The sequence below is a fragment of the Lissotriton helveticus genome, chromosome 3_1 (assembly GCF_964261635.1).
Source record: "Lissotriton helveticus chromosome 3_1, aLisHel1.1, whole genome shotgun sequence".
Classification (NCBI taxonomy): Eukaryota; Metazoa; Chordata; class Amphibia; order Caudata; family Salamandridae; genus Lissotriton; species Lissotriton helveticus.
In genome coordinates, this window is record NC_136061.1 from 1,362,058,722 (window position 1) to 1,362,077,111 (window position 18,390).

Below are 18,390 nucleotides of genomic sequence, written 5' to 3' on the forward strand. Positions count from 1 at the left end.
CGGTTAGCGCCTTGGGCCGGATTGAGTAGCCAGGTACAGTGGAGGAGGTTATCAGGGGGGCCTGATTGCGCGCAGAGGATGAAAGGACAAGTGGGTTTGGTGTGGGAAGTGGCTCTAGGGTATTGTCATGCTGACATGGTTTTACGACCCCGGTATGTGTGCTCGGGTTCAGTCAGAGCGCGAGGGCGGATGAGGGCAGCTGGGGTGATGTACAAGTGACCAGCAATCTGGGAAATGGCTGCAGTGACTAAAATGGTTGCCGCTTACGCGCCTGTAGGGGCCTTCATTACACAAGATGCCGCCGGCTATGTTCATATTTATCGTCTTACTTTTCACACTCCAGTATGCCAGGACCAACGTCAGACTTACAAGAATAACTTCACATTATCATTCATGCTCACTTTCACTCACACTCATTTTCAAACACTAACCCTCCCTGATTTGTTCTCCCTCTCTTGCACTTACTATTACTTCTCTCTCTCTCCTAACATTTCTCACTCACTCTCACTAACTCTTACTGTGACTCACTCATACATTCGCACTCAGTCACATTTGATCGCATTCACTCTAACTCTCACTCATTGATTCTCACTTATTCTCACTCACTCTGATTCACTCATTTTTACTCATTAATTCGCACTCACTCACTCACATTCTGACTTACACTCAGACACTCATCCTATCCACTCACTCAAATTCACTAGCAAGCGATCTTCTGACTCTCATTTATTTTTACCCACTTGACTCACTCATTCTCACTCCAGATACACTTAATCATGTTTTCATTATTCCTTCTGCCATTCTTTCATGTTCTCTAACTCCTTCTTACACTTGTTCTTACTATTGTTTCTCACTTACTCTCTTGCTGTAACTCATTCTCTCACTCACTCATCCTCACTCACTCTGACTCAGTCTTATGCACTGAGACACAATCTCACTCATTCCCAGTCACATACACATGCTGACACATGTAAACAGACCCAAACACAGACACACTCTCCTCTCACACAACAGAAATCGAGGTTTCTGGTTGGAAGAGTATACACCCTCTCCAAGCAAGAGCCACGATCCTAATCAAGGTAAATCAGATACACAACCTAAGTTAAATTTGTGCTCACCCTCTAGTAGGTTGATACAGAGCAGTCAGGCTTAACTTAAGAGGCAATTTGTAAAGTATTTGAGCACACTTTAATTACAGTAACAAAGTGAAAACACCACAAAAGACTCCACCTTATTTTAGAACAAAAGAGAATATTAGTCTGAGTAAAACAAGACCAAAAAAGCAAAAATCCAATTAATAGAAGACAAGCTAGGAATTTAAAAAAATTTAAATGCAAAAAAACAGTGCTTTGAAGTCACTAGCAGTCAACATTTTAATTGAGGTCGCAAGAGACTACCGGTACAAATCCAAAGTACAGGATGAGCATGATGAAGGGCAGGTCGGCTACAGATCACACGCACGGTCTTCTGAAAAAGTATCTTGTGCAGAACAAGAGTCGGCGTCGAAGGATTCACTGCAACGATTCCAATCCACACTGTCGGGTCGCTGTGTCGGAGTTGAGCCTCGCAGTCATGGTCAAAGGATCAGCGCTGCATCATTGTTGAACGTTGCAGACGGGACCCGCGTTGTCATCGAATTGGCAATGCGTAGGAGGTCACTGTGTCGGTTCCGGTCAGTGCAAAGGTACCACTGCATCAATATGTACAGCAAGCAACTGCAGGACCTACTTCTAAGGCCAGGACTGGAGGGGGATCCCAGGCAAGGGTAGAACTCACAGATTGCAGAGTCCAGTAGCACCATAAGAGTTGCAAGAAGTTTTTTAGGTCCCTGATACTTCATAAAACAGGAGGCACGCCAGCAAGCTCTTGGAGAATCTTGGGTGCAAGGATGTAGAGAGCAGGTCCAGTCCCTCTCACTCCCAGGCAAGAAGCAGTTCCAGTAGAGTTCTAATTTGGTGGTGTCAGGGGTCCAGTATGTATAATTCTAATGTGCTTTTGAAGTGGAGGAGACATCAAAGCGGCCTTTGAAGATCTCAGGATCCCTGCCTTTCCTGGCCTGGCTTCAGACACGCTACAGGGGGGGGTATGCAGCTGTTTGTGTGTGGATAGACCCAGCCCTATTCAGGAGCAAGTGTCACCTTCTCCCTCCCAATGTACATAGGGAAGACCCATCAGCCTGGTGAGGGGCCATCAGGAAACAATTGTCACACCCCTTCTCCCTTTGTGTGATTGTCTAGAGTGACTGCACAAAGCCCAGTTGTCATTCAACCCAGACATATATTCAGAAACAGGCAGAGGTGCAGAGTGGTTACAGTAAGAAAATGCCAACTTTCTAAAAGTTGCAAAAAGGGGGGGTTTTACCTATGCCTCTGAGCTTCTTTATGCCATTTATTCAAAAGGAAAAAACTAAAAATCTATTAGTTATCCTGACATATTTATGTCTTTTTATTTGAATATTATTAGTGTTTTTTCTGGTTAATCGAAGAAAGAACAATATCAACTGTACGTATTGCCATACAATTAAACACAAAATTTAGACATTACAGTGAGATACAAACAAACATACTGAATATTTACAGATTATGAACTTCATTTTTTCTATGACTCGCAGCAAAAAGGGGGGTCCGTTTCACTCGCGCAATTGTTTGAGACTTGTTGGAATCTAACAGCGGAAAATAACACTGCCTTCTCCAACCCATTGGTTGAAAATACGTTTTTGTAAGGAATAAATAAATTGAAGTCTACTTGAGCACGCGACGGTTTAATGACAAGCCGCTGGTACAAAAATGCACAGAGTGACACCCACCGCGTACACGGCATTTTTAAAGACAAGAGCAACCTTGATATTAAATAAGAAACAGTTCCCTATGGAATCGATTCATCCAGCCCTGATGAGAATCCTGTGATTCATCACGCAGGATTTGAAACGCGTCGGCATTTACGCTTTGATTTATTCGGCATCTCTGTTCATTTTGAATTGATTGTGACATTGCTCAGAGCTCAGGGGCATTTGGTACATGGTCGAAAAGTGTTTTATGCCCCTTAAATAACTAATAGCTAATGGGTATTGATTTGCCAATGCACGCTGATTTGTTTATTTTCCCTTGGCAACTGTATCAAATTTTGATTGATTTTTCTTGTTCATAATCTGTAAATATTCAGTATGTTTGTTTGTATCTCACTGTAATGTCTAAATTTTGTGTTTAATTGTATGGCAATACGTACAGTTGATATTGTTCTTTCTTCGATTAACCAGAAAAAATACTAATAATATTCAAATAAAAAGACATAAATATGTCAGGATAACTAATTGATTTTTAGTTTTTTCCTTTTGAATAAATGGCATAAAGAAGCTCAGAGGCATAGGTAAACCCCCCCCTTTTTGCAATTATAGAGGCCCAACCTACCCTCTTTCCCATAGGGCCAAAACCCCCCCTTTTTCTTCCAACTTTCTAAAAGTGGCATTTTCAGACTTACAATTTAAAATACGGCTTCACCATTAGTTGTGATTTTTACTTGTCCAGAGACACCAAACTCCATATTTCTATCTGCTCCCAATTGGCAATTACACATAAAAAGTGTTTAAGACAATCCCAATGTTAACCTGTAGGAGGGATAGGCCTTGGAGTAGAGGAAAAACAAATGTAAGAGTATTTCACTACCAGGATGTGTCCTACCTTCTTAATAGACTGCATCCTGCCCATGGGGCTACCTAGGGACTACTTTAGGGGTGACTTAAATGTAATAAAAAGGAAGGTTTATGCCTGGCAAGTAGGTTAACTTGCCAGGTTGAAATCGCAGGTCTACAACTGCACACAGGATCCTCAGTGACAGACCTTAGCCATGTTTAAAGGGCTACTGAGTAGGAGGCACACTCAGTGCTGCAGGCTCACTAGTGGCATTTAAACTATAGGCCCTGGGCACATGTAGTGCACTTTACTAGGGACGTATAAGTACATTAAATATGCCATTTGTGGATAAGCCAATGTTATCATGTTTATAGTACAGAGCATACACACTTTATAACTGGTTAGCAGTGGTAAAGTACCCAGAATCCTACAGTCAGCAAAAATGAAGTCAGGAAAAGGGGAGGTCAGAAGGCAAAAAGTCAGGGGAACCATGCCAAGGATGCCAGGTCTAACATTACTGTTAAAAGGATTTTCTTCTTCTTACCTTAGCTCCTAGTGATGGTTCCCATTCTAACTCCTTGTGCTTCACTTTGTATTAAGCTAATAGTGAATAAAATGTTATAATGTACTATTAGTAAAATTAAAAAATGGGCAGAAAACACAGTGGGTGTAGGTCCAATGCCCATAAGGGTTGAAAAGCCCCTGTGATCTTTGCTCTATTTTGCAGCTTTTGATGTTTCTTAGTTTGTTTTTAATTTCCTGAGTTCTACTCTCTTGTCATCCTCTTCCTGCCTCCGGACACACAGTGGCCATCTTAGAATGACTAGCATGCATTCCCAAGTTTATTATTAATACTAAAAGCTAGCAAAATGATGGAAAGTCTAGGTTTATCTTCAAATGCAAACGCAAGAAATAAATACATGAACTTTGTTTCACATGTCATAAAAGAAGCAGAACTAACAGCAAGCCTACCTTAATTGAGTAATCAGTGTTATTTAATGGTTTTTGTTTTTTAAATAAAATTGCTTTCAAAACTAGTGCTAGAGTTTCAGTAAAATGTAATGCCCATTCAAATGTTCACATCACTAAAACATTTTTTTAACCAAACATGGATACAATGTAAAATGTACTAATAAAATTTGCAGCAGAAGAGGCCACCCCTCCATCTACTTTCTTACCACCACCCTTTTAGTGAAATACCTATCCACTTCCTCCATACATAATTACTTTTATTTCAAATTCTATAAATATTATTGTTTTTAAAAACGTTTTTCAATACTTAGTTGTTTGTAAAGTATATATGTTATTGGTTGTACAAAAGAATAGATTTATTTGTGGTATTATTTTTCATCATTATCTTACTGTAACGTGGTAATAACTAGTTTAAAAAAAATCACGCACGCGCTATGAAAAGTATAAAAAGATAACATTTTCAGGGGTGGGTGGGAGGTTGTTGATAGGCAAATTTGGTGCGCACTCTCTCTGAACTGTCGCTCTGTTCGTGTATCCAGCCTGAATGTGTCAGCAGGTTAGCAAACTCTACTAACGCCTGAAGCCTGCTATTCCTAGGGCAGCGCTTTTAAATACCCCGAGCCTTGTCTTGGGGCATTTTCATCCTGTGCCAGGTGTGCGCGTTCAAAAGGTAAGGAGGGCCACACACCCAATGACACACACACAACCACACGCACATAAACACACACATAAACACACACAACCACACACAAACACACACCCAACCACACACACTCAACCACACACACACAACCGCACACACAACCACACACACACAACCACACACAATCACAAGCACAAGCACACACACAACCACACACACAACCACAAACCCAACACACACAACCACACACACATACAACCACACACACACAACCACACACACAACAACCACACACACAACAACCACACACACAACAACCACACACACAACCACACACACAAACAAAACCACACACACAACCACACACACACACCCACACACACAACCACACACACAACCACACCGTCAGTTCACACTTTCACTAGGCACAGACACCATCAGTCGTCAGTGCACGCTCTCACCGGACACAAACATCACCAGCTGTCAGTGTACGCTTTCACCAGGCACACACCACCAGACATCAGTGCACGCTTTCACCAGGCACACACACACCACCAGCCGTCAGTGCACGCTTTCACCAGGCACACACCACCAGCAGTCAGTGCATGCTTCCACCAGGCACACACACCACCTGCCGGCAGTGCACAATTTCTACAGGCACACACACCACCAGCCATCAGTGCACACATCAATTGTTAACGCATCCGCATTTAACTATTGTACCAATCACAGTATGGCGCATATTACTTTTAAACATATTCATCTAAAGCGCAGCATGCCACTATTGCTACAAAAAAAATGTTGTCCTACAATTGATAGACTTTTGTTGCAATTGGTGTTGCAAGATTTAGCAATGCCAATAGCTCAAACTTAATTAATGCGAGACCTATTGCATTGCAAATGCTTGTTTATTCTGGCTCTGCCCAGGAAAAGACACAATACCCTTTTTTATTCAGGCTCAGCTGAACACAGGAGGGCCAATATTGGCAGCCTTCAATCGACACAAAGTAAATGCACATGACCAATTTTACTTGATCTGACACTGCTAAGATGCATTTTCTTAAGCGAATTGGTTAGAGTTATGTAGATGACCCCTTCTTATCCGTAAAGTACTTTGCATCACCCTCATTTTTTGGTCCAGTGATTTCCTTGAATCTCCAGTTGGCATTTCCATTCTGATTGTTCACACACTTCATTTTCTAAATTTCCATTTTTTTTAAGTATATCGAACTTCCATCATTAAGAATGCATTTTTTTTTTCATCATAAGCATACACTTGATGAGTTGAAATGACACACCAGTTATGTAAAATGCAGGTCTTAGAAATGTCTTCCATAAACTACTAAACACGACATGTTAGAAATCAAACTACTTAGATTACAGATAGATCCTACAATTACATTTGTTGTTCAGATTGTCAAGCAGTGGTGATGTACCACTGGAGATTTTTGTTATTACATGCAGCTATTCAAAGTTTTTAAAGGTACCCACAGATTAGCTCCTTTCGGGTGATCATGTTACCCCATCGCACTTAAGTCTAGGCTATTGGAGAAAATGGATGCTAATGCCTTTTTTAATGTTCTCTCAGAATGTTTCATTTGTCATTAGTTGGGGCATCTTAGCAGTTTAAGGACGATTGGAATACTCAGGGGCTCTCAGTTTGTTAAATTAAAGTAATTGTTTGGGAAATTTTAAATACTGGTACAATTCCAAAGGAGGAGGATATCACAGTTTGTCTTTCTGCTTGCAGTTGGCATCAAAAGGAAGCAATAAAGCTCTATGCTACTGTTATAATGCTCTGTAGGAGGCTGGCATAGTATATGGTGCTCACCTATGTAATTGTAGCACCTTGCACTAATCCAGACAACCCTTATGGTGATTTTAGTGCTTCAGGTTTAGTCCAGAAGGTGTGTAAAGCAGCTTGTTTTACCAGTACTTAATCTTATGGTTTAGGTTAAGTGAAAAAGAAACATACAGTGTACTTATAAAAATATGTATTTGTTATAAACACTCACTAACACATTGGAATATATACTACTTGGAGATATGAACACTATACTCACGAACACTTTGGAAATAAAACAAGTAAGTAGCACAAATACACAGTGGTCTCCGGGGGGAGACCAAACCATATACTAAAATAGTGGAATACGAACCACGACCTAAGTCGAGAATGAACCCAGAAGGCGTAGAAGCGTCTGGACCCAAGGAACCACCCTAGATGAGTATCTAGGAACCCCTATGGAGGCCCTGTGCATTGTGGGAACACAACAGCGTACTCAATGCAAGTCAATGGGTAAGTCGCGGTTGCAGTTTTAAAGAAGAAGGAGCCTACCCAGCGGACCTTAAAGAAACCCTGTGGAAGATGGAACTTTGGAGAGTCACCTCACCTGGGGATACCCCAGGAACCAGGATACCTACACCAGGGAAGCCAGGTCCATTGATGCAAAATGACATTGGAAACCGCCGTAGAGCACAATGGAGGATTGCAGAAAAGATGCAGCTAATGAAGAAGGTTAAAGAGTCTGGTGGAACCCAAAGGTGGATACAAGATGAGAGGTACCTGCAAGCAAGGGTACAGAGTCTATGCCACTCACGAGTGACTAAGAGGCATGGAAGACGAATGTCCACTGATGTTGGAGATGCAGGAACTTGACAATGCCCTTAAAGTTATAGCTGTGCAGACTAGGCGACGCTGTGGAAGACCAGAATCCGTTCACGGGCTGCCCCACGTTGGATGTCAAGAGCCAAGGGGTCAGTGTCCCGGCAGGGGCACCAACAAGCCTTGGTTACGGCAAGAAGTGTAGTCATAGAAAAAGGTGCAGTGTCGGGACCAGCAAGGTCCAAGTGACTCACCCGGGGCAGGTAAGTCAGAGTAGGCCCCGAGCAAGCATGGGAGCCCACTAGAGCCAAAGAAGACCCTCAAGAGGACCCACAGACTGGAGGCAAAGGAGTCGCAGGAGGACCTCGAGCAGCTCACCAAAGGGTAAAGGCCACGATGCAAAGGATGTGGTGCAGACAAAGATCTTGGCTAAAGCAGATTCTTCGAGCCCGAAGATCTCTGGAGGAGAGAGTCAACAAGCCTTGGCAGTGGCAAGTTGATGCGGTGCAAAGGGGTACTGCTCCAGCAGTTCCGGCGGGGGATACTGACTTCAAACTTGCTGTGAAGAAAGGGCAGGCCTCGAGGGAGTTGCAGAACAACTACCTGCGGCCAGATTTGTTGCTGTGACTGCAGATGCAAGGGAGTGACTCCTTCACTCCAAGGCAGATTCCTTTGGTGGTCTTGGATGTCCAAAGGCCTTGTGAAGAACCTGTATGGAGCACAGGCACAGATGTTGCAGAAGACTGGCAGGACGACGAGACCAGGAGCAGCAGGAGTCTTCCCAGTTGCAGTCTTGGTTCTCAAGGCGAAGTCCAAAGTGCCCAGACGGTTGAAGTTGAAGTGGTTTCGGATCTGAATATAGTTCCACGATGAATTCAGGGACCCACCCACTGGTAAGCCATTAATTACCCTAAGGAAAGGATTGGGATGATTCGGGAGTCGCTCCCAGAGGAGTGGCTGGACAGTGGGGAGGATATTCCCATGTCCTTTGTCCAGTTTTGTGCCAGAGCAGGAGCCAACGGCTCCCTGAACTGGTTTCAATTGGAGTATGCAAGGAGCATTCCAAATGTGCCCTTCAAATGAGTCTAGTGGCGCTGGCAAGAGCACTCACCCTATCCCAATACACTAAGTCCTGTCTGGGAAGTGGTCACACCTCCCTGTCACAGGAAAGCTCTTGTCCTGCCTTCCCCTGCTCGAGCTTGGCTCAGCAGCAGGAGGGCAGAATCGTGTCTCTGGTCGGCCGCAGCCATAGTTTGCTATCTGAATCTAGGAGACTGGTACCGGGAGCGCTGAGGGCCTCCCGGAGGAGCTTTACAGTGCATGGAATCTTACCTTTCACACTGTTTTGTGGGGTATGATTCCAACTTGTTTGATACCAAACGCGACAGGATTCATTACAGCCAGTTTAGAGATAGCCATCGCGTAAGGATGCATGGCCACTCTATGTATCATAATGGCTGAAGCACTTACAACCCGGGAGAATAGACTCCGGGGGTCGTAGGAGTGTCCTGCTCATGCAGGGGCACCCTCACACTTATAAACTCGCACCCTGCCTTCAGGAATTGAAAGACCTGCCATAGGGTTAACTTATAGGTTTTAAGTGCAGTGACATCAGATATAAGGGACCTTATATCTGTTGTAAGTGATGCTAGTACCAGCTTACACAGGCTGCTATGGCAGGCCTGTAGTCATAATTTGAGTGGTCTCTCATGAGTGGCATACTACATGCTTCAGCGCATGGGAGACCCATGCTATACCTAGGCCCTGGGTACCTTAGTACCATATACTAGGGATTTACAGGGGTACCTCAGTAGCCAATCTGGAGTGTACCTAAGTACTCACCATGACCAATTTAGGGAAGAAGCACAGAGAATGGGATCCTGATTAGCAGGATCCCAGTCAGACTAGTCAGTAAACCTTAATGACACCAGCAAAAAAGTGGGGGCTGACCATGAAAGCAGATCTTACTTTCCTACAGGCTCTTTCCTTTCACGGTCCATGTTATCTTCACGCGATGGCCAAACCTTATGTTCCATCCAGAAACCTGAGATCAGCCGAAATGAAGCAGGCAGTTATTCCAAAAGTTAAGAGTCAGAATTGGAGGAAGCTCGTTTAGCTACCTCAAGACAAACATCGGGAACTCTCTTTCTTTTGCAATCTGGCAGGCTTCAACAGAGACCCTTTTCAGGAAAAAAATTGAAACCTGGCTTTTTGGGTCTGATTGAGAACCGATTCAGCATGGGGGCAGTCTCTTTTTTGGGACACTTCGCAAGAAGTAGCTATGCACTATTTTAAGAATTATTATTATTGGTATTATTAATAATCATAATAGTGGGAGTACAGGGCATCTCTGTATGGGTTTCAGAGTCTGTTTTCCTGCCTGCATAAATAAGGTTCATTATGTATTTCAGTGCACAATGGGTTGATTTATCTCCTGCATGCTGAACACTGACTGTGCATGTGCTAATCATCTATCTCTGTTTTTTGTCCAGTTTTGAAGAACTTTATAACCAGAGACCAGAAGAAGTTGTTTTTCACGGAAAAGAAAGGATTGGAGTGCATCTCGCCTCTCTTTCAGAGTGTGGAGGAGACCCCAGAGTCCATCCCTACAAAGATTACGGGGGACGTCCCTAAGTGGATCAATGGAAGTCTGCTCCGAAATGGGCCGGGAAAGTTTGAGTTCGGAAATGACAAGTAGGCATTTTGTTTCCACCACAAATGTAATAGCTGTTAATTTGCAGAGAAAATGAAGGAAAAATAGTTATGTTTTTTGAGGCTCTGTATCACAAACGTTAAAGGGAACAATGGAAGTTTCCACTCATGATCGAAGTTATTGCGCCTAATGATTTATTTATTCAGACCTACGATTGCCAAGTTGTACAAAAGGATACACATTTTTATGGAAAGGTTTAGAATAGAACATACTGTCAGATGAATCACATTTGGGGCCATTTTTATGAGTGGCTTGGAAAATGGCCTGTACATTTCCCATTCCTTGTGTTACTGGTTCCTGAGATAGTGGTAACCTCAGGGTAGTGAAAATCTGTCCTTTTATGAGGTGGACTCCGAAAGAACCCAGAGAAATAATGAATGACTGGGGTAATCAGTAATCCTGAATGTGCCTCCACCAGTAATCCTTTGTTTTTCTCCAGACTTTCAAATGTGGATTTTGGTTGATCCCAGTAGCCATAATCTCGACGTTAAAAACGTATAATGGCGATAAGACTGGCATCTGCTGTCACTGGCTGCATCAGATTTAATGGGCCACTCTTAATGAGGGCCAAAGTGAAGTGCTTTTATAACCTCTAAACGATTATACATTGAGAGAAGAAGTAACTACAATTATCCTCGTACAACCTCCTAACATACTGGCCATCATCAATGAGCTCCTGACAAACGTGTTATCCATGTGCCTCAAGATTCTCATTGTTCATGTATTTCTATTATATTTCCTTAATTTGTGAATGTTGTGTCTGTTACCCTTGCTGTATTACTAGGGAGCCCGCCTCATGTCCTAGAGTACATTGCACTTTGTCTTTGTGCATCATTTTCCACCAGAATCTAGTTTCTGTATCTTTCTTGAAATGTAGGCTGCTTTGGGGTCCACCGGCTAACTGTCAGATATGATTATGCGACTCGTCCACTGTACAATATTCTGCTAACAAACTTCAACTATCTGCCTATATGACAACCACAGTCTTTCTTTTAGCCCCCACACTTCACAGTCTCTTACATTATGCACCCAGCATTTGTCATGTGGTCAAGTCAAGTCGTATAGTCTTCTATAGCGCAACATATCACCGCTAGGTCTCAGGGCGCTTGCAGACACAGTGAGGGTCATCGGTCGCTATTAGTTGGGAAATAGCCAGGTTTTCAGTTCCTTACGAAAGGACATATGATCTGAAATGGAAGAGATATGAGGGGGGAGCTTGTTCCAGAGATGGGGGGCGAGATGAGAAAAAGACCGTCCACCCTGTCTCGTGGTGCGCACTCTCAATGATGTTAAGAGAAATTTAGAGCTAGATCTCAAGGTTCTGTTCGGTTGGTATTTATGCAGTTTATTAACTAGGTACCCTGGGCCAGAATGGTAGAGGCTCTTATGTATGAGGCAGAGAGTCTTAAATTTGCCTGTAAGCCTAATTGGTAGCCAGTGTAGAAATGTCAAATTAGCACAGGAGGATGATCTCCTGGGAAGATCCAGAATAAGTCTGGCAGCAGTGTTTTGAAGGGTTTGTAGCTTGGCATAGAGATTGTCATTTATGCAAGCCAGTAATGCATTACCATAATCTACTCGACTCATAATTAGGCCCTGGATCAATGGTTTACGAGAGTCGATTGGTAACCACTTAAAAATCCTACGCAGATTGCGTAATATTCCATTACAAGTACCCACGACCCGGTTCACATGATCTTTCATCGACAATTTGTTGTCGATGGTGATCCCCAAATTGCAAACAGTTGATTTCGGTGGTGGGCAGGGGCCCTGTGATTGGGGCCACCAGTCACTGGACCAATGATCTTCAACTCTGCCAAACAAAATTATCTCAGTTTTGCTCTTATTCAGTTGCAATTTATTTTGACCCATCCAGTTATCAATGTGGGTCATACATTTCTTGAACCTGATGATGGCGTCGGAGGGGTCAGGGCCAAAAGTTATCAGCAGTTGGGTATCATCGGCATATGATACCGTTTCAAAGCCATATAGTTTGATTATTTTGCCAAAGGAGTCAGATACAGATTGAAGAGCATAGGACTCAAAATGGAGCCCTGCGGTACACCAAAGCACACTGATCTACTAGATGCTGCTATAGGACCAAGGTGTACTGAGGTCGATGGGCCTTTCAAATAGTTCTTAAACCAGTCCAGGGCCTTCCCCTGAACCCCCATCTCCCAGAGCCGTTGTAACAAGATGTCATGGGAGTTGGTGTCAAAAGCGGACGATAGATCCAATGGTCACATTAGGCCAAGGCAGAAACACCACCATTATACATGCTCACGTTTTAAAGTTGACATCTTCTCTTGAAAGTTCACATTTGACACATATTTGCTTGCATGCTTGTACAGATAATGTTCCACAAAATAATTTTGCTTACATTTGCATATCTTCGTAAGCATATCATCAGAGCCTTGAACATTCTGTATGACAACTAAAGTTCACTGTGCAAAATGTTGTTTGTTATTGTTCGCTCAGCGTCAGCTTTGTCAGGATAGATTCAATAATGACAGCCTGACTCAGACTTCGGCATGGCAACATGTCTGAAGTTTATTATGAAAATTAAATCACTCCTTGGTTTAGTAAGAGGAGTATTTCGCTTACACTGTCGAGGTCGCCGATGCTGGATTTCCAGCCCAGCTGAAACCTCCTGAGAAGAATGGTGCCCAGTTCTACACCAAGATGTGCTCCCAGATGAAACATATCCACAGGTGACTGGGGAGAGTTAGGTCATCTTACATGGATTCTGGCAGATTCACCCACCCTAGGCACTAGGATAGGGAGCCCTAGGTAGGAGCATAACTATCACTCTACTTATATGCAAGCATATATTATATGTATCAGCACAATGGTTTAATTGTTCATCTTCTTTACCACTCTCTTGATGCTAATTACTCTGTTTTGTTTCCTTCTATTAATTATTGCATCACACATATTTAACACAAGAATCTAATTGCTTCAATAAATTTTCAAATACAGATTCAGGTATTTCCTTTGTCTATCTTTGGGCATGCATGAGTTACCAAACTAAAGGATTTAGAGCTGTTTCCACAATTTCCTTGGGGAGTGAGGGTTGTCATGTTCTGAGGTTGCACATACCACCTATTACCTTGCTAAGTTAAGGTTACAGATGGAGCACTATGAGCTATCTAGGACTCAGGCCAGCATATCCTAAGGGTGTGCTTAGAATCAGTCTTGCACAGTTTTAACTTTTATGTTGTCCCACAAACAGACAGTTTTACTGAAAAAAGCATGAACTGTAGGACATATATGTATAGAACGTTTGATATTGTGGGTGTCTTCACCGTTCTGGGATACTGGACTGGAGTCATTGTAGCTTCTGACTGAAACTCTGCCTGTTCAATTTGTTGTGTAATAATTGTGTGCATTTATTAGTCAAGTGAATAAGCTGTATCCGATCCTGTCAGAGATTACAAGTATACTATTTGTGTGAATTTGTCTATTTAACAACATTGCCATCTATTTTATTCAACCAGAGTGAATAATAGTCCATTTCCTAACCTGAGGACACTGCTCTGGTGATATCATTTTTTGGTAAATCATGTAGTTTAAAGGTAATGTTACGTGTGCCTGGGTGTGGTATGGTTAAACCTATTCTGAATCCATCTGATATGCAGGTTGGTATAACATCAAGAATGTACTGTTGAGATGATACACCTTTGCAATCTATATGGCTTTGTTGCAATAATGTGAACATAAGACTGCATAGAGTGTGTTTGAAGTATTCTTTTATTGTAGGGTGTAGTCTGACTGTGTCTAGAGAGGACTGAATGAGAGACATTGCAGGCTAGTAAGAGCTTTTGGGAGTTCGGTGACATGCGATTACATGACACAAGAAGAATTGTGTTGGATGTATGCGAAGTGCTCTTTCTGCAGATGGTGTGGTGGTTTGATTAATATGGGATCATGATTGAAGCTAATTGTAAGGCATATGTGTCCTAAGTCCATCATGTTCTGTTGAATGTTTTGCTGATGAATAGGAGTAGGAGAAAAGCATAAAGGAAGAACAGGGAAAGATTTGTGTCATGTGTACACAAGGATCACATAAAGTCATTTAGTTAAATTAAAACATTAAACAAGTGTGATAGTACATTGACGGTCATTTCAGAGAAGGGAAGAGCAGATGTTTTTAATGCTTTGTTGTTCCATGGTTTTGTCAGTTGCTGTTGTGTCAAGTGTCAGCATAGTTACATATGTGTGCAATGTTCTCAAGGAGCACTGGACATTCTGCGAGGCTCGTATTTTCCCGGTAAGTGACATACTTTAGTGCTGCTCTCAGAGAAGGATGGGCTGTCTCGTCCTTACAACAGCCTCAAGCCGGATTCTACTTGGAACCCAAAGTCATCGAAAAGACCGTCAACAAACAGCTGGCCGCCTTCCTCGAGACGAATGGATCCCTCGACCCATCACAGTCTGGCTTCCGAGCCAACCACAGCACCGAGACCGCCCTCATCGCTGCCACCGATGACATCCGAACCCTGATGGACAACGGAGAAACAGCGGCCCTCATCCTCCTGGACCTCTCCGCGGCATTCGACACTGTCTGCCACCGCACCCTAGTGCAGCGCCTCGGCAACATCGGAATCCAGGAAAAGGCACTGGAATGGATCACCTCCTTCCTCGACGGAAGAACACAGAGAGTCCGCCTACCACCGTACAAGTCAGAGGCCACCGAAGTCATCTGCGGCATCCCTCAAGGATCCTCGTTGAGTCCCACCCTCTTCAACGTCTACATGAGCCCCCTCGCGGCCATCGCACGCCAACACAACCTCAACATAATCTCCTACGCCGACGACACCCAGCTGATCCTCTCCCTGACCAACGACCCCGCAACCGCCATAGCCAACCTGCACGAAGGGATGAAAGATGTAGCCGAGTGGATGACGACCAGCCGCCTGAAACTGAACTCAGACAAGACGGAGGTCCTCATCCTGGGCTCCTCGCCCTCTGCCTGGGACGACTCCTGGTGGCCCCCCGCCCTGGGCACCGCACCCAAACCGACGGACCACGCACGCAACCTGGGCTTCATCCTGGACTCCTCCCTCTCCATGACCAGACAAGTCAACGCCGTCTCCTCGTCATGCTTCAACATCCTACGCATGCTACGGAAGATCTTCTGGTGGATCCCCACCGAGACCAGGAAGACTGTCACCCAGGCCCTCGTCACCAGCCGACTGGACTACGGCAACGCCCTCTACGCCGGAACCACCGCCAAGCTCCAGAAGAGACTCCAGCGGATCCAGAACGCCTCAGCCAGACTCATCCTCGACATCCCACGAAACAGCCACATCTCCGATCATCTGAGAGACCTGCACTGGCTCCCCGTCAACAAAAGAATCACCTTCCGTCACCTCACCCACGCACACAAAGCCCTACACGACCAAGGCCCAGGATACCTCAACAACCGAATCAACTTCTACGCCCCCAAGGGCCACCTCAGATCCACCAGCCACGCCCTCGCCGCCGTCCCCCGCATCCGAAGAGCGACAACAGGAGGAAGGTCCTTCTCCTACCTGGCCGCCAAGACCTGGAACTCCCTCCCGACCGACCTGCGCCTGACCCAAGACCACCTCTCCTTCAGGAAGAAGCTCAAGACCTGGATGTTCGAGCAGTAACGGCACCCCCCCCTCCTAGCGCCTTGAGACCCTAGGGGTGAGTAGTGCGCTCTATAAATGTCTTGATTGATTGATTGAACCCTCTTATAGTCGGAGACTGGTTTGAACATTTTTGTCTGGGCTGATTTTTGTTTCCAGTCAGTCACTGACAGTTCTGGACAGGCAATGCAGTGATATGCTTGGAGTTTGTCCAATTTAAACAGGTGGGAGTTTGTAATCTTTATTGTAGGGGAAGACGTCAGAAGGAGGAAAAATGGCGAGAGAGTAGCTTTAAACATGAAAAAGTGAGAAAAGGGAGGTGTCCGAAAGTGGGTTAAATAATTTTAAAAGAGTGAGCCCTTACAAACTTAATAAAAACACCCTCATTAGGTCTCAACAGAAGTTTCAGAGAAAATCTACTCAATCGCTGGTGGCTGTGAGCCTGTAACACATGCAGAAGGACATTACACAGAAAAATGCATATGAAGTTAAAGTGGTGCTAACAATTTCATAGAAAACAATACAAATCAATGTAGTAAAATAGAGAAAATGTTTAAGCGCAAAAAGACACAAAAATCATAGAAATTGCATCATGGGATCCAGATATTTGAACTTTTATAGATTTAAAGCAAAAAATGTCTAGAAAAATCAAAGTTCTATTGAAAAATAATAGTTCACGACTGAACAGAACCTAGGCATTATTTCAGGATGACTGCAAAGGAGTTGAGGTTGGATAGATCAAGCAGGTTGTCTCTGTCAAATGTGTCAACTTAGCACATTACCAATTTGAAAGACACATCCTTGTTATGCCTCAAAGTAAGACACAGACGCTCTGCTCAACCCCACAGTACACGGCATAAATAGGTGGCACTCCCCAGAGAAGTAAGTATGTTTTACGTTTAAGTAGTACTAACAATATCATAGTCAGGAAAGCAGCCTGCCTGGGTTGTTAGGCCAGGCCAATTTTCACTGACGATGAAGAAAAGAAAAAATAAATATGTGTGGAATGCTTGAGTTAATCTCAGCCATTTGTAATTATAGCAACATCCCAGACCATTGGTTTTTGTTAACCACCAACCTCCTCAGAGAGGAACCAGGCATATGCAAATGAGCATGGTCCTCTTTCAATAGGAACAGTTGAGTTAGAACTGCCAGGCCATTTCCCCTCTGAACGAGAAAGCTAGCAAACCTAGATTCCCGGTGTGTGACTTACGTGGGCCAATCATTTGGTTACCTTTAATTAATCGCGTTTTACATCTTGTAAGACATGTAGCTGCACCCTGTTTATTTAAAACCCACTTCACTATTCACAACCTTAGTTGTGATTTCACTCATGACGAATAAAAAAATGTGCCGTAATAATGTAAGCAAAATAATTACAATTCCAACAAATCGAATAGTTGAAAATAAGAGCGTCACACAGTGTCACATAACGTTGTTCCCTATCCACTATCCGACTATATGAATTTTAGTTCAGACCCCTCTATGCTAGTATCATTTGGAGATAGTAGAACAGACTAGTTACAAAACAACAGTGGACTAGTGTGAATAAATGAAGTACAGCAAACCAGTGTAAGAAACCTTGATGAAATTACCTAGCCCGTGTTAGAGAGCAACAGTGTCAATAGGAGATAAGCATTACTTTGCTTGAAGGTGAGGAGCAGAAATAAACAGTAATGGGCAGATTTACAAGAAGGTGCCGCAACGTTGCACTGCAAGCCCTTTGGCTGCGCCATGTTCCAGCACTATCAGAGCAGAGGAATGCTACATATTTACAATGATATGTCGCATTCCTGTGCTCGCCCGGCGCTAGCGCACAAACAGCAGCCATGCGCCGGTTCAGGCACCCTTGCACCATGGTGCAAAGATGCCTGCGTCATGGGGGGATTGTTTTTGTGTAGGAAGGGGCAACTTCCTACACAAAAACAATCACTACAGCCATTTTCCTCTTTCAATGTGTGCTGTAGAATGCAGCACACATTAGAAGAGGAAAAAAACTAGGGGAACTGAAAACATTTCTCCTCGTTGCGCGTCGCCACGCGCCCTCTTGTGTTGCATAGCATACTGACGCATTACCAGGTTTACGAATCCTCGTGAATCTGGAAATGTGTCTTGTTCCATGGGTGTTGCGTGGGAACACCCACCATAACACCCATGGTATGCCCCTTTCAAGCAAAGTGCTGCTTGTAAAGGGGCCATATTTACAAGGACAGGAA

At 43.8% G+C, this 18,390-nt stretch overlaps 1 protein-coding gene across 2 annotated transcripts in view; it reads left to right on the forward strand.

Moving 5' to 3' along the window:
- Window positions 1-18,390, forward strand: part of LOC144823467 (carotenoid-cleaving dioxygenase, mitochondrial-like) — a 742,462-nt gene that overhangs the window by 239,982 nt on the left and 484,090 nt on the right. For both annotated transcript variants that reach the window (XM_078682002.1, XM_078682003.1), the window contains exon 2: window positions 10,339-10,540. In XM_078682002.1, coding sequence (XP_078538128.1) covers window positions 10,339-10,540 — 202 coding nt within the window. The remainder of the gene's footprint in view (window positions 1-10,338; window positions 10,541-18,390) is intronic.